The sequence below is a fragment of the Artemia franciscana genome, chromosome 11 (genome assembly GCF_032884065.1).
Source record: "Artemia franciscana chromosome 11, ASM3288406v1, whole genome shotgun sequence".
NCBI lineage: Eukaryota > Metazoa > Arthropoda > Branchiopoda > Anostraca > Artemiidae > Artemia > Artemia franciscana.
The window spans coordinates 46,392,260-46,409,994 of record NC_088873.1 but is presented as its reverse complement, the minus strand read 5'-3'; the positions used below and the strand labels follow the sequence as shown (position 1 = coordinate 46,409,994).

The following is a 17,735-nucleotide window of genomic DNA, read 5'->3' as shown; positions in this document are numbered from 1 at the left end:
TCTCTCAATATAAAAAGTATCGTATTACTAAGTAATTTGCTACCGACAGAGATCAGACTAATGGCTCGATAATTAACACGGTCACTGCTATCACCTTTCTTATTCAGTGGTTTAATTAAGGTCTTCCTAAAATCGTTAGGTACTTCCCCTTTTTCAAAAATCATATTTATAATCTTCAGTAACTTTTTTCTAACCTCAGAGTCACCATATTTAAAAAACTCATTTACCACACTATCAGCAACTGGAGGCTTATTATTTTTTGATCCTTTTAGTACTGTCGCTAATTCTTCCTCACAAAAAAAAATCTTCCTTCACATCCAAGGTATCAAAAACTTTTTCAATTTCATTTTTATCTTTTCCTGCAATTCTATCTCGGTTTAGTACATTCTCAAAATGTTCTGCACAATCTCTTTAACTCTTTACTCATCACTAATTGTGGCCCGTTCCTATCTTTGATAAGTCCGGATGGACTACAACCTCTCTATTTATTAACATGCCAGTACAATATTTTAATTTTATGTCGTCTACATTGTCCAGACCCTTGGCAATTTTATCCATGGCCTCTAGTTCATACCTCCTTAGACAATATTTTAATGCTATCTCCACTTTCTTTGCAGTCCTTTTCTTCTCATACGATTTATCACTCAGATAATTCTTGTACAAGCCCTTCTCCTCTGTATTAAGCATAAAGCTTTTTCACTAAAATTCCTAGCTGCAGTCCTAACTTCCTTCCCTAAGACACTATCAGCAACTTCACAGATTATTTTTCTAAAATTATTCCAACCATCTTCCATATTGTCAAATTTTAAACTCTCAAGTTTAGTATTCAACTGTTCCCGGAAAGTTTCTCTCAAATAATCATCCTGGAGTCTACCAACATCATAACCTCCCGACAGGTAGTTACCCCTCCGAAATTTCAGCTTTAAATTAACCCTAGACACTACTAGATGGTGATGTTTACTTTTAACATCAAAAACAGCACTTCTATATACCCTAGTATCTTGTAACGATCCTGCCAGTCTTCGTTTTACTATAACATAACCAATAAAGTTTGCTGTCTTACCATCACGTGAATACCACGTTAACTTATGGGCCATTATACGACGAAACACCGTATTGGTGATAACTAGGTTGTTATACCTACAAAATTACAAAAGACTGTAGCCATTACTGTTTTTTTTTTATGTTCTTGACAACCATTTATTTGTAGATCAAGTATTCATCTCAGTTTAAATAAGCAAAGATACAATATGTATTATAGGTGTTATTTTTATACATAGTGTTAACATAGTTTGTTATACAAGGTAGCACAAATAGGGAAACAAATATGACTCCGGAGTGTAGTAGTAACTATATTCTAATAAACACAGGATATAAAGAGTAATAGACATACTTAATATCAGGTACAAATACAGCAATCTATTTTAAATGGTAAAGATAAGCCAACCTCCCCCCCTATATGTGCGTGATAACCCATGGAACATAGAGTCAGGAGCGTCGTTTCTGAGGTGGGGGGGGGGCAGTTGACCCCCAATAATTTGGAGAAAAAATTATTATATAGCCCATGCCCCGTGACTATCCAAACATGGACCTCTCTTCCCCCCTCCCCCAACAAAAATGCTAGAGTTATGCCCCTACTTAGAGTTAAAGGAAATCCACACCTTGAAAGCCATGTGTTCAAGAAAATGTGCTACACCATTTGTTTCTGGTGTTTCATATCGTGACCCAGTGTCAATCCATAAGCCAACCGTGGCAGTAGCTGCACCACTATCCTCAGTGGCAACTCGGATGCCGTTATCAAGCATTGTCACTCGTGTTGGCGGAACATTGACTAAGACTTCTTTGAGAGATGGTGTAGATGACTTCCATCTTGTAGAAAGCTAAAAAAGGAAAATAGTAATTATATAGAAGTTGCAAAAATAAACTAAATTTAAATTAAAGTAAATATACAATTTTATGTATGACTTTTACCATAGTGGAAATCTTTGATTTATTCCCCTTGATAAGACTAGTCAACAGCAATTTCCCCTTCAAAACTGATGCTTTTTTATGCAACTCATTTCCTGATTCCCAGATTTAGAAGGGCTATATAAATTACAGTTGGTGCATACTAACTTTTAACTTTAATATATTAGTAAAAAAAATTACTTTTAACTAATACCCAAAAGGGCGCAGTGGCGTCAATTGAGAATGAGGGGAGGGGGGGTCTTGTAGATTTTGATTCTGAACAAAACCATTGCATCCGATTCAGATGTGGTCTACTTTATTTCTTTGCGTAATTTTAAATAATTGCAAGCCAAAGTATGAGTTGCTTCTTTATTCAAAAACGAAATATGTTCCTTATTCAAAAACAAAATATATTGTTTGTCAAAAACAAAGCAATATATATAAAATTTTGAACACATCATTAGAATTTGCTCTCTAGAGTATCTTGATTATGAATCAACTACTTCAGTGACAATTTATTTTGTAATGCTTACCAATTAAATTCATAGATCAAATAATAAAGACAGAGCAAGCATGAACATTTTTGTTGCTTTAATAGCAAAATATTTTTTTACTGTATTTAAAAAAAGGGGAAAAAATCCCAAATTCCTCCTTAGATTTTGAAATAATTTATTCCCCTTTACTATTTCAATTAATTAGTGCCAGTGCAAGTGTTAGAACAACACACAAACTTTAATTAGCATTATATATTACTTCCTGTTGTGATTTTGATGAAACCAAGACTGGATTAAAACCAAGACTGGTTGTAATTACATGCTAAACATGGGGTTGACAAAGGTTGGTCTTAATAATCTGCAGAACAAACATGTAATATATCATAGGCAGCAGAGTAGTGTTGTTTAAGAGTAGACCAATATGGCTTCTAAGTATTACTTTGTATTCCTTTTGCCCATGCCAGTTTGTATGGAAAGAGTGGTTGTAGAAGCTACAGAGAGGGCTCACTTGATTGAAAAATTAAAGTTCTAGCAGCTTTTTTGAGAGTCGAAAGTAATTGAAGGGCAACCAGTCCCCCCCCCTTCCTTGTCCTTTTTTGCTACCTATCACCCTTAACCCCCAAAGACATCTGACCAAAATTCTGAGATAGTCATTTGGTTCAAAATAGTTAAAATGTTGAATAAATGTGCCTTAAAGGGATAACATGACCACTCACTGCCCTTGGGGCAAGGGCTGTAAAATGCAAAAGTTTCTCGTTTTTAATTAATTTATTAATTTATTATATTTTTCAATCTTTCAATATTTTTTCAATTTTTTTTTCTTTCAATTTTTCAATATATTTTTCATAATTTATTATATATTATATTTATATATTTATTATATTTTTATAAATTAATTTTTCCATTTCTCGGTTTTAATATTGTTTTAATATTTTAATATCTCGGTTTTAATATTAGATAGTTTTTAATATTGGTTTTAAATGGGAAATGGGGCATGTTTGATTTTGGGTGTCAATTTAGCTTGAAACTTTCAGAGAACATTCTCCAAGACGAGAAAATCATATATTTTGTTAAAGGTATGTGGAAGGGGTGGGGGATAGTTTCCACAAATGGGAAAAATACGTTTTGTTCCAAATTAGTTGAGTTTTGACCAAGCTCTAATGGATCATTTGCCCTGCCAAGATTCCCAGCGTTTCAAAGAGTATACACTGGAACCAACACATGTACTCAAGCAAATCAAAACATGGTATGTGTACCTGGTTCTTCAAATTATTTACAATATCTCAGGAAACTCAAATTTAGCGTTGGGGGACAAGGACGAGGGATGAACAATTTTGTCTCCAATCCAGGAAAAAAGAAATGGTTTTGTACCAAGTTTTTACAAAAATTGTGTAATTTATGTATGGTTAAGTAGTATATTCAGTCCAAAGACCCTGTGTGCTGCCAGTTTTTTAAAATGGTGTATCTGTGATATTTCAGGGACTGTTAAGGGTACTAAGTTTAAACTTACAGAGGATGTTGATGTAAGTCAAAAGACACTGAATATTTGATATATAATGATATTGCGTGCTGAAATTCAAAATTTAATTTTACTGTAATTTTTATGTTTATTTTCAATGTTGAAAGAAGGACAAAAGAAAATATTTGTAATACAATCCATTTTCAGTAAATCACCAGTGACACAGCAGGTTTTATACTTTTACAGTGAGAGAAGGAGGCAGTACCCAAACTCTTGTTTGTAGTGATTACTGTTCGTCTCACGCTTGATTAGCATATTCAATTTAAGTTTCACTTCGTTTTAAGAGTCGTTTTAAGTCAAGTAAGTCTTTCCCCAAGAGCTTACAGCTCCTGGGGAAAGACTTACTTGACTTAATGCTCCTGCTGAAAGGCTTTCAGCATCAAGAGTGATGCTACATGGTGCCTCCATTTGGACTGGTCTCTTGCAAGGATGTGGACATCCTCCTGAATATTTGCCATGACTAAGAAAGCACCTGTCGTGTCCTTCCATCTGGTTGGGGGACGACCTCATGGGCGTTTCCCATCATGCAGCACAGGATCAAAGTCAAAAATCGTTTGTGCGGGAGTGTCATGGTGCATGTGAAGGAGATATCCTTACCAGCATAGTGTTTGTTGGGCGAGTTGGACTGAGAAGGGTGTTTGAGCAGTTAACTCCAGGAGGTTCTTGTTGCTAACAAAATTGTGCCAGCATAGTCCTTCAATGCACTGAAGATGTTTTGTTTGGGCTATATTTACAGTGATAAGCACAGACTGAGTGGCTGGCCAAGTTTTGGCTCTGTAAAGAATCATGGATCCCACCAAAGCATTGTATATGTGCATCTTGGTCCTACAGCTGATATAAGGCTTCCTCCAAAGGGCACTTAGTCTCCCCACTACTGCTGAGGCTTTGGCAATTTGGTGCATTAGATCTTTAAGGATTGATCCATCATTTGAGAGGATAGAGCCATGGTATGTAAATTCCTCAACAATCTCAGCTGGTTTGTCACCAACCATCAGGACTGGCAGGGGACATGGCGAGTTATGGGGTTCAACAAACATCACTTTTGTCTTCTGCCAATTAATCAACAGCCCTATCTTTAAGGCTTCATCAGCAAAAATTTGTAGGGCTTCTATGAGCTTTGATGGCAAATCGGAGACAAGAGCAAGGTCATTGGCATAGTCAGCATCTGAAAGTACTCTATCACTGTAATGCAACCCAAATTGTAGGCAGTTTATGGTCTGAGTCATAATGTAGTTGATGAAACAATTAAATAGTTCTGGGGCAGCAGCACAACCCTGATGGACTCCAGTATTGATTTTAAAAGATGAGCTGCATCTGCCATTGACTTGCATGCAGCTCTCAGTCCCTTTGGGGAGCCGCTCAAAAAGGTTGCAGTACTTTGCTGGTAGTCCCATTGTTTTCAGTATGAGCCAGATCATTTTCCATGACAAATGTCCAAACAAAGTCTGATTCCATGTTGTATTTTATGCACTTTTTTGAATATTACATTTGCAATTCTTTCCATGTGCACCACCCCCCTCCTAATGGTATTTTATATTTAATAAACTCAAGTGATCTGAACTGATACACATTTCCAAATTGACTTCATCAGTGAAACTAGAGTTACCATTATAGCCTAGGCTACAATATACCACAAAATGAAAAATAACAAAGAAATATATTATTAGGGCTATATAAGGGACCATCAGCCAGAAAAGTGAGGTGAATTGTCAGAAATGTGAACATAATATTTGAAAAAGCATAATAGGCCTACTAGGAATCTAGGTAAATTTAAGGAGTTTAAATTACTGACCAATGAATAAGGTGAGCATACCAGCCAATTCCTTTTTTATGCTCTTTCAGAATACAATAATTATTTTACCCTACTTGGAATGAATATATTAAAGGAACATATTATTAGGGCTATATAAGGGACCATCAGCAGGAAAAGTGGGTTGAATTGTCAGAAAATTGAACATAATATTTCAAAAAGCATAATAGTCATACTAGGAATCTAGGTGAATTTAAGGAGTTTAAATTACTGACCAATGAATAAGGTGAGCATACCAACCAATTCCTTTTTTATGCTCTTTCAGAATACAATAATTATTTTACCCTACTTGGAAATTCAATTTTAAGTCCTTTATGGACCTTCAAAGAAGATACTTTTCCCCCTTACTTTTACTATATAAAATGGTTAAAAACAACAATTCTTTCTTCATTATATCAAGAAAAGGTAAAAGCCTAGAGAAGGACCTGTAGAGAAGGAACATGTTAAGAAAAAAATTCATACTTCATAATATGCAGAATAATTGTAGCTAACACATTTTGAATGCAGTACACTACACTTCATCCTCAATCCCCAATGCACAAATATATAGCCCAGATTATATTTTTCCAATATGTTTTACCACCCATCACTTGCTTTTCTGGTTCTTGTTTCAACATGGATGATTCAATTTACAGGTACATAGGTACAAACAAGAGAGATACATTGAGAGAATAGATAGAAAATATACGATTTTAGCCATATATTTGCTCATTAGGGTGGGGGGGGGGAGGTTGAGGGTAAAGTATAGCAGGGCTGCTTGCAAAATGTGTTAGCCATAGTAGTTCTGCATATTATGAAGTATCAATGGTTTTCTTAATATGTTTCCTTCTCTAGACTTCATAATATGCAGAATAATTATAGTTGACACTTTTTATATGCAGCCTTGCCACACTTTACCTCCCACCCTCTCACCCCTGGTGTGCAAATATATGGCCCAAATGTTTATTTCCTATATATTCTCAGAAGGTGTCTCAGATGTTTCAACCCATTTACCTGTAAATTGAACCAACTGTGACAAAATAAAAACTGAAAAAACAAGTTACAGGTGGCATAATGCATTGAAAAAATATATAATTTGGGCTGTATATTTGAATATCAGGGGGAGAAGGGTTTGAAGATAGAGTATAGCAGAGCTGCATGCAACATGTGTTAACTATAATTATTCTGTATAATATGAGGTAAGAATTGTTTTCTGGGGAGAGGCAAAGTTGAAGACAATTTTCCCAAATTGGTAAAATTCTATTTAATTGACTTCTTGCTATCTCAGAAAGGGTTTATGTTAGGAAAATGAAACTTTCAGGGATGAATCTACAAACTAAAGTATGTCCTGGGAAGGTATTTTGAAGCAACTACCTCTACTCCTTCTCCCTCTAAAGGGCAATGACCTTTGATGACCTTTAAAAATATGTGTGGTATAAAAGTGAAACCTTGCAACGTAGATTTCTGCTTAATTGAAGTACAACAAAATTGTTTTCAGCCTCATAACTTTGTTCACTTCCATTTAATTAGGTTTTAAATATATGCAAATACATTTCCTAAATTTTGAAAAAAAAAACATTGATATGGCTTAAAACTCTAGCCTACTCAAATAACAAAAAATTGCATTTTCAGAACTAAAGGCAGAGAAAAACCAACTAGTAACTGAAAACTAAGGTAAAATGTTGTTTTGTCAAAATTTCAATAGGTCTTTAAAATACCTTCCTGGGACATACTTTAGCCAGTAGATCCATCCCTAAAAGTTTCATTTCCCTAACCTAAACCCTTTCCAATGATGGTAAAATATAATAAAAAAAGAAATTTAATACCAAAATGGTATTGGGCCTATTCAGTACTATAAAGCAATTGAGGTCTGGGAGGGACAGTTACCCCCCTGCCCCATAACAAATTATACACCTGAGTCTAATGGTATTTCTTAGACTTTTTATTAGGCTAGGCATGGGATATTTCCTTTTGAGGACCTAATCTAGAATGTTACCAAGATGTTTCCTTCTGACTAGCCCATTTCTAGATTGTTACCTTGTACTAAAAAATAGAGGTGTGTATGTAATCATCCAATGATTACATATAGAAGGATAGCAGAACTGACCTTTTCAGATTTTGCTAAGTGCCTCAAAAGTCCATGGTTAAATTTGACAATTTTATTAGCCATTATGAAGCTCTGAAAATTTATCAGAGAAGTTCATACGAAAAAAACGTACATATATTCCATGGTTTTCAGTGATGCAGAACTTCCTTGACGAAACATTTTTTTCAAAGAGGCCGAAAAGCCAAATTATAGTTCCTTCCGTGCGACAGAACCAACGGCAACTTTAAAGGAAGAAGGTGAAATCTAAAACAACCACAGGTGGGCTAGAAAAATTTCATCAGGTTGATTTAAAAATATAGACAACAGTCCTCGGATTATTGAAAATTTTGAATTTGGACCATTCAACTCATTTTTGCTGTTGCATTTTTTTTCGAAAATTAACCGATTTTAAAAAAAAAGGCCCTGGACGATGAATCATTTTGATCAACAGCTTCCGTCAATCGATTGACTCAAACATAATTGAAACATAAGAACTTGTTTAACACTTAAGTCAAGCGTTGACAGTGATGGATAGATAGTTTGAATGACTCAAGCGGTAAACGTGGTCGATTGACCGTCTAGGCCAGTTTTGTTCAAGCATTGCATCAGTCACGCACCAACAGCCATGGAAGACACATCACTTCCCCAAAACTCACAAAGCGAAAATTTGAAACGTGATTTTATACTTTTATTAACAGAGTTATACCGGGATTACCCTGCATTATGGAAGGTTAGAAGCAAAGAGTATTATAACCAAAATAAGAAAAGTGTGGCAGGATATTCCAGGCAGTAAGAAATTGAAAGCGGATTATACAGTTTCTGAACTAAAAAATTAAATGAATATCTTAAGAAAGAATTTCAACTGCGAGTAAAGGCGATTGACAGAACGACTTTGGTCGAGATTGAAGGGTCGATTGAAAGTTGATTCAATCACAAAGCAATGGATTGACGGAACTGCTCGATCAAAATGATTAACCATCTAGGGCCTCCTTAAGACGAATTTTTTGTAAGGACAACAGTCAAACTATATGCGGGATTTTGCAGGCTCAGTCAGCCCCATCATGTTCAGGTGCACCTAATTGTTGATTCACTTTGCGTCTTTTGGATCAAGTTCAGTATGAAGGTCAAGTGAAGACATACTTGTATTTTATTCATTCCTTTATATTTGCAAGCCCAATAGGACTAAAAAATGGCCCTTAAGTCTTTTAGCAAGCTTTAGTAAATTTTCTATTTTAATCGGCGACAATTGGATTTTGTACAATGTATTTTCAGCTGATTTTAAAAGATTGTTAAGGTATTTGTATTTGTGGCGGGGGGGGGTATTTTGGTTGGATGATTTTGTTTCATATTGGCTACGTGGGCTTATCATCATTGACAGTTTTATACACCTTTTGAACTTTGTAATAGAAAACCTATGAAAACATCTGCCCATTTTTTGAGCAAATAGTTATTTTATATAAAAACATTAGATAAAGAAAAATTTAACTCTCTTCCTAGCAAAAATTTCTGAATAGCATGCTATGTCAAAAAAGGAAGGTGAAAAGAGCTAAAATGTAATTCAAAGTCTTGTTTCAGAGTTGAATTCATGAACAGCTAAAATCGAATACTTGATGTACATTACTAAATCAGTGAGTTTCTTGTCAAGTGAATTAACTTAACATTTCACAATATTAGGTTTGGGATCAAAGATTCTTTTAATCCTGACCTAAGCTTTATAATTAATTCAGCGACCTTGTTATTTCGCAACAATCGGCTTGGGATTGTAATGACATATAACAGTGACCTAATTTTATAAATTGAACGGTTTAAATGTGTGGTGGTTGAAAATAGGCGCCTTGAAAAGATGCCAAGTATTAGCTATCAATCGGAGGATCTGAATGGCTTTGAATTTATCTATTCACCTGTATTAAATTTTGTCCTAAGTAATTGGCTGAATTGGATTTCTGAGAAGGAAATTATTTAATATGGAATGGATTTTTTTGCTTCATCAAAAATAGTTGAAGCTAGGGCTGATCTATGGTCGAAACTTGCGCCTGATGAAATTTCCCCTCGCCGCAGTGGTGCAAAGTCTGCAATCAGTAATATTAAGGACATGCTTGATCTTTTGAAGAAATGTGATGAAGCTAGCATCACTATGCCAACTTTTGTGATTAAACTTCCAACTGAAGTTCCAGCGTTGTCGGCTGAGGCCTATTCACAATTAGCCCCTAAAGTTTCCAAAATTCATCAGCTTGTTCAAATTGTGTCAGCAAAGTTGGACAATTATAGCCTCAATTACCCTCAGTTACCAGAACCTGTAGGCTCTAATCGCCAGTCAACCACTATTGTCGTCTCTCATGTGCTGTCTCATCTATCGGATCCTATTAAAAGGAAAGACGCTATTGATAAAATCAGTTGCCATGAACTTGTTTCCAGTATTCGCCCTGTTCACGATAAGTGGTATGTAAATATTGATAAATCTGCTGCAGAAGACTTCCCTGCATCTGTTCCCGTCATTCTCGCCGGTACGTCAACCAAAGAAATTTCTAAGAAATATTCGGCCATTATTAAAGGTGTTCCAGAGGATCATGCGATTCAGTCTTTCACAAATTGTAGCGGCATTTTTGCTACCAAAATGCTGGGCTCTTCAAAAACAGTTAAGCTTGATTTTGTGGATTCTTTTGCTAAAGCTGCTTATTTCAAAGATGGTGTACGAATTGGTTATGAATTCTTTAGACTGAGCAAGTTTAAGGAAATTCCAAAGTGTTGTTTTAAGTGCCGATCGCCCAATCACTTCCAGTCTTCTTGTACCGGTCCTGCGCCCAAATGTGCTCGTTGTGCCGGCCCTCATATTAGTACAAAAGATAATCCATGCAATGCCTCACCAAAATGTGCCAATTGCAATGATGAATAAGTGTCCTTTAGCATGTCATGCTTCGTTCTCCGTGGTCTTGCAAGTCAACAAACCTCTAAATGACTTTACAAATTTCAATCATTTCGCACAATATCAATGGCACAAAAAATAAAGATGCTTATATTGACGATCTGTACGAGAACTTTGACGTTATCTGCCTGCAAGAAACCTTGTTAACTGCCTCTAGCAGGAATCTCCTTCATCGAAGCTCTATTAATTCGGTTTTTACTTCTGATACAGTTACAACGAGTGGCCGCCCTTCTGGAGGTCTGGCCTGTATTTTTTAAAAAAAAGTATTGATCTTTCGAACCCATGTCTTTTTTATTCGGATAAGCACATTCTTGCTGTGAGAGTAAATAGTACTGTGTTTGCTAATGTTTATCTTCCATATAAAAATGATACAATGGAGTCAATAAATAGATTTGCTATTACATGCAAGTCTTTAAAGTCCGTGATGAATCATTTCAAGGAAAATAAACTTGATTTCATAGTTCTTGGTGACTTTAATACGGATTTGGATGAACAAAGTTATCGATCCCGAGAAATATTGGAGTGCATGCCCCCTTACGAGATTCTGAAGAAAGATTTATCATACTCCTACATCCATCAATCTGATAATGTTTCTAATATTGATCATATAATCAGTTCGTCACAGCTAGAATGCTCGATTATTCATGCTGATATTGAGACTGATGACATTGACCATCTATCGCTTTCATTTGCTGCTAAACTGAAACGTAACCTTTGCAAAGTTGTCCCTATTGGGAATTCTAAATGGTTTAAACGTAGTAATTAGAAAAGAGCCGATATTGCTTTATATTTATTGTCTTTATCTACATTGCTTAGTTGTATTCGTGTGGCTTACCATCTACTCCAATTGCAAGTAAAGGGTAGTAAGCGTGATCTTGATAGATATTATGATGATATAATTAGATGTATGAAAGAAGCTGAAAAAATTGCGGTTTCCGAAGAGCATGTTCGTATAAAAACGCGGAAATCTATATGGGCTGCCGATCCTGAATTAAAGAATTATAAAAATAAGGCAAAACCTTGGCTTCGAATTTGGGTTGATTGTGGTAGACCTACAACAGGGTCTGTTACGGATATAAAGCAGAAAACAAAGAATGACAATAAAAAGTACTTTAAATCCATCGGTTATAAGGGTATGGAATTTCCAGCCTCTAAAAATGATTGGTTTAAATTGATTAATACTGAGAAGCTGGATAAAAGTGATCTTTATAATATTGATTCGATTTCTAGTTCAGCTTGGTATGTTTAATATTCGGGAATTTTTTTCAAAATTAATTTCTTCGTGCGGGTCACATTATTCTCGGTTACTTTCTAAAATTCTTCCGCCTTTGCTTCATCAAGGCCATATTATTCCAGTATCAATAACTGCTGTTGAAAATGCAATTAAGCAACTGAAATCTTAATCCATTGATATTTATGGTATTAGTGTAAATAATATAAATCCAAAGTGTGTTGTTCTTTTATTTCATTTGCAGTTGTTGTTCCAAATGTGTTTAACATCTTCACTGGTTCCGGATAGTTTTCTTTGTGGAACTGTCACCTCAATTCTAAAGCGGGGAAAACTCCCTTCTCAATGTTCATCTTATCGCCCTATAACCACTACGTGTAACTTGAGTAAAATTCTTGAATATATTTTATTTCCTCATTTAAATGAAAATATAAATTTCGGATCGAATCAATTCGGGTTTCAATCTGGTATTGGTTGTCAACATGCACACCTTGTTGTTTCTTCCACCCTTAAGAATTGCATGGCTGAGGGGTCGCCCCTTTATATATGTACTTTGGACCTTTCTAAAGCTTTTGACAAGGTAGTTCAAAGTCAAGCATTTTTTTCTCTTTTTAATAATGGTGTAAATCTTTCAGTCATTTTTCTTCTTCGTTTTTGGTATGAGAATTCTTTCTTCTGAATTAATAAATCTGGATCTCCGCTTGTCCGTTTATCTCGGGGTGTCAAACAAGAAGGGGTTTTATCACCTAGTATACTCAAAATTTGCATTTCTGGTATTTTAGATGAAATTAGGTCAAATTATTTTATTGAACTCTCAGATGTTTCTTATCTTGCTTATGCGGATGATCTTCTACTTTCAGTGGTTACTGAGAAATTAGCAACTCTGATTGATAATATATTTTCGTCACTGACATTTCAGAATAGCTTCGTTATTGTTAGTGATATATCTGACCATTTCCCAGTTTTATCAGATCTTTTGTTGCGAATATGCAGGCTCCACGTTTTAGCCCCTCAACCTCACCTTACTTTGTTACGGAAAAGAACCTTGAAGCTTTAAAGACTAAACTGCAAGAATGTTCATGGGAATTTATAGATGAAGAAGATGACTTGGACTCTAATTTTGACAAATTTTGCTCTAAAAGTAAGAGATATTTTTATAGAATGCTGCACCAGAAAACCTTCTAATCAGCCTCGAAGAAAAAAACCAACCATTTAACCCTTGGATAACAGAAGGACTTCTCACAAGCTCCAGCCGCAAACTCTACTTATGGAAAAGAAACAAAAGTTCTCCTACACCTCGTCACCTACAAGAATTCGAAACTTATAAGAATTTATTCAAGTCATTGATTCGCAGAGCGAAAAGCTCGTATTATGCGTCAAAGTTTCTAGAGTGCAAAACGGACATGAAAAAAACTTGGAAAGTCATCAATTCCGTCATTAGACCATCATCTCATAGTCCTGACATTCCAACGAAGCTTGATGTTGACGCGGTACTGATCGAGGGCCCTTATGAGATTAAGAAGCCCCTTGCATGATATTTGCTTCAGTTGGCGAAAAGACTGTCAAGGGACTTGGTGGAACCACGATTTCCCTCACACAAGATCAACATCTCAAGTTCAAGGGACCCCCTTGCCTTAAATCTATTGTAATAGAGCTTCTATTGGAATCAGAGGTGGCAAGACACATTCAAGTTTTAAAAGGTGCATCATCATTTGGCCCCGAATACATATCAACTAAAGCTATGCAAGCTATATTCCCTTCAATTCTGGGCCCTTTAACAAAGCTTATTAATGTGTCGTTTGTTATTAATGTGTCGGAAAGTTTCCTAGTTCCCTAAAAACTGCGAGAGTGATAGCTCTATTTAAGGTTGGGAACAGAAGTGACCCGTCAAATTACCGACCAATTTTCCTTCTTTCAGTGTTTTCAAAAATATTTGAAAAGCCGATGCTCACAAGTTTTTTACAATCTAAGAAGTTTTTGCACAATCATCAGTTCGGATTTCAATCGAAACATACTACGGAGTAAGCGTGCACTGCACTCATCAGTTTTTTTCATCGCTTTAGATTAAATAAAAATACCAGCCACTGTTTTCCTTGATGTGCGGAAAGCTTTTGATAGTCTTACTCATAAGATCCTTCTTGATAAATTGTCTCATATAGGAATACGAGGTTCAGCCCTATCATGGTTCCATTCTTATTTACACGATAGAACGATTTTCATGGACCCTGACTCACTTAATTTCATTGGTGTAGACTATGGAGTACCACAAGGATCGATTCTTGGTCCTACTGTGTTTTTAATATACATCAACAATTTATTTGGAGCGGTAAAGAACGCGATTTCTTCTGCGTGTTGTGCTCTTAGTCACGAAAAGGAAAATACTGTGGTATCTTCTGATATTATGCCATCCCCTCATGAAGATTTAGTTGCCTTCGCAGACGACAGCAATATTCTATGTGCTGAGGACACGGAACAAGCTTTGGAGGTTAAACTTCACATGCTCATGGAGCGGTCTTACCACTGGTTTGATACTAACCGACTTGCTTTAAATATCGCTAAATCACACTTTCTCATATTTTCTAAAACTGGAAAGGTATGCCCGTCCTTATCAACTATATCTACCTCGAAAGGACCTTTGTCTCGACCTAACGTAAGATAAGTGCGTTTCCTTGGAATTTTGTTTGATGAGAATCTTTCTTTTAGAAACCACATCAAGATGGTTCAAGCAAAAATATTACGAAATCTCGGGATTATTCGGAAACTTAAACACATTTTTCCTGGATCTATTCTTCGGACCCTGTATTTTCCACTCATTCAGCCATATTTAACTTACTGCAACTTGATTTGGATGTCTATTTTCCAGTCTCTGCTCCATCCGATTAAAGTAATTCATCAAAAGGCTCGCCAGTTAGTTAACGAACTTAATAAAGGACATCGAAAAGTGCTTTTGAATACTTGTGCACTCTATGTCGTCTCTTGGTCTTCAATGATTTTCAAGCATCTTCATGGTGAACTGTCTCGCTGTTTCAATTCTTTCTTTCCCGATTTAGTTAATTCAAGGAGCTCTCATAATCAAACAGTTCGTGTTAACGAACTGTAGTAAGGAGCGACCCGGCTCAATAGTAACCAAAACTCTAGAAAATGGAACTTTGATACCAATAGCTACATCAAAAGAATCGCATTTTAATGTTGATTTTAAATATATAAGTTTCATCTGAGAAAATTTGCGTCATTTTAGAAAATACGGGGAAACACCCCCTAAAAGTCATAGAATCTTACCGAAAATCACACCATCAGATTCAGCGTATCATAGAACCCTTTTGTAGAAGTTTCAAGCTCCTATCTACAAAAATATAGAATTTTGTATATTTTGCCAGAAGGCAGATCACGGATGCGTGTTTATTTGTTTGTTTGTTTTTTTGTTTTTTTCTTTCCCCAGGGGTGATCGTATCGACCCAGTGGTCCTAGAAAGTTTCGAGAGGGCTCATTCTAACGGAAATGAAAAGTTCTAGTGCCCTTTTTAAGTGACCAAAAAGTTGGAGGGCACCTAGGCCTCCTCCCATGCTAATTATTTTCCCAAAGTCAATGGATCAAAATTCTGAGATAGCCATTTTATTCAACGTAGTCAAAAAACCTTATAACTATGTTTTTGGGGACCACTTATTCTCCCACAGTCCCCGTGGGAGGGGCTACAAGTTACAAACTTTGACCAGTGCTTACATATAGTAATGGTTATTGGGAAGTGTACATACGTTTTCAGGGGGATTTTTTGGTTGGGGGGAGGGGCTGAGAAGAGGGGGATATGTTGGGGGAACTTTCCATCGAGGAACTTGTCAGGGGGGAAGAAAATCTCTATGAAGGGAACGCAGGATTTTCTAGCATTATTTAAAAAAAAACAACGAAAAAATTAATATGAAAAAGTTTTTTTGCAACTGGAAGTAAGGAGCAGCATTAAAACTTAAAACGAACAGGCTAACCTCCTCCTAATACTTCCCTCTTTACGCTAAAGTATTTTTAGTAATTTCAACTATTTATTCTAGAGCTTTTGTGATTCAGGGGTCATTCTTAATGAATTGGGACAAAATTTAAGCTTTAGTGTAGAGAACGAGGTACTGACGAGGGGGTGACCTCCCTCATAATTGGTAATAAAAACATGAGAATACAAAATTTCGTTACGTAAGCTAATTTATAAGTTACGTATATCTTTTACTAATAAAAACGTTCGTAAAAATTAAAAGTTCTAGTTGCCTTTTTAAGTAACCAAAAAATAGGAGGGCAACTATGCTTCCTCCCCCACTCCTTTTTTTCTTCTGCGGAGAGCCAAAACCAAAATATGCATTGATTCAAAAACGCTCAGAAATTAAATTAAAAAAAAAACAAGTTTTTTTTAACTGAAAGTGAGTAGCGACATTAAAATTCAAAACGAACAGAAATTACTTCGTATATGAAAGGGGCTGCTTCCTCATCAACGTCCCGCTCTTTACGCTAAAGTTTTTTACTGTTTTAAAAAGTATAGTTAAGAGAAAGAGTCAAACCTTAACGTAAAGAGCGGGGCATTGATGAGGAAGCAGCCCCTTTCATATACGAAGTAGTTTCTGTTCGTTTTAAATTTTAATGTCGCTCCTTACTTTCAGTTAAAAAAACCTTGTTTTTTTTTATTTAATCTACGCAATAATGACCACCTACTATAACCTCAAACTAAGACTGTCAGATCAGATTTTAGTCCCTGAATAGCATGTAGTAAAGCGTGGAACAGTCTCCCTGATAATGTCCGTAGCATTCATTCGTTTGATGCCTTTAAAACCCAATTGAAAATATTTTTGGTTGATAAATATAATGGGGAATAAATTTAAGAAAAGATTTATTTTTGATTTGGTTTGAATTAATATTGTTATATGTTTAATAATATGGTGAATAATGAGGGTAGGGCGACATCCCTAGATGCTAGGCTTGAGACGTTTATTTATTTAATTTTAATTGTTGTGTTTTTGTGATGGTGGGAGATGGTGTGGACTTGGATTTGAATTTCGAAGACGAAGTGGTAAGTAAATATAACACAAAATTATTTAATTGGATTTCTTTTTTTTAAGAAGAGACTCTTTATTTGGTATTTATTTTGTTTGTAACCCTATTTAACGAGCCAACCCCTATGTAACGGGCCATGGAGCCTTGTAGGGGTATAAAGGTATTGTTGTCCATTTATTTTGATGTTAATAAACTGAACTGAACTGAACTGAAGAGGTTGATTTGCGATTTCATTGGTTCCATTGCAGAGTTGGCGCCAGTGGCGATTTAGAATGAAAGGGTGCAAAACTTGCCTCTGTGGTATTTGTCCAGATCCTATCGTAACTACGAGAGCAGTGTTCAGAGGGAAAGGGGTATATTCTGGATGGGACATTATTAATAAAAACCCACTGAGAAATTCTAACGAGAATTAACTCGATAATTCAGCGAAGAGCATTTCAATGGGATAATGAAGAAGTTTTTTTTTTTCAATTGTGAATGAGAATCCTTAATTTTTAAATTCGGCTCATTAACTAAGTTTGAATAGGAGAAACTTACTTCGGATGGGGGACTATTGCCTGGAGAGAAATATTTAGCGAAAAAAGTTATTAATGAATACACCCTGGAAAAGTTTTAACGAGAATCATATCAATAATTCACCATTGAACGTTTCAATGTGGCATTGAAAAATGTTTTCTTAGTGTGAATGCCAATCCTTAAAATTACGCATTCAGTTCATTAACTT

At 35.6% G+C, this 17,735-nt stretch overlaps 1 protein-coding gene across 2 annotated transcripts in view; it reads right to left on the bottom strand.

Annotated features, from left to right (window-relative positions):
- The window catches only part of LOC136033297 (mitochondrial-processing peptidase subunit beta-like), a 91,483-nt gene that overhangs the window by 38,110 nt on the left and 35,638 nt on the right, over positions 1–17,735 (bottom strand). Inside the window, exons 1-2 of one of the 2 annotated variants that reach the window (XM_065714067.1) lie at positions 7,857–7,999; positions 1,662–1,880 (exon numbers count right to left, since the gene is read on the bottom strand). The exons of the other annotated variant lie outside the window; for it this stretch is intronic. Of the exons in view, the coding sequence (XP_065570139.1) occupies positions 1,662–1,880; positions 7,857–7,919 (282 nt within the window). The 5' untranslated portion in view covers positions 7,920–7,999. Of the gene's footprint in view, positions 1–1,661; positions 1,881–7,856; positions 8,000–17,735 lie in introns of those variants that run through there. 2 annotated transcript variants of the gene reach the window in all.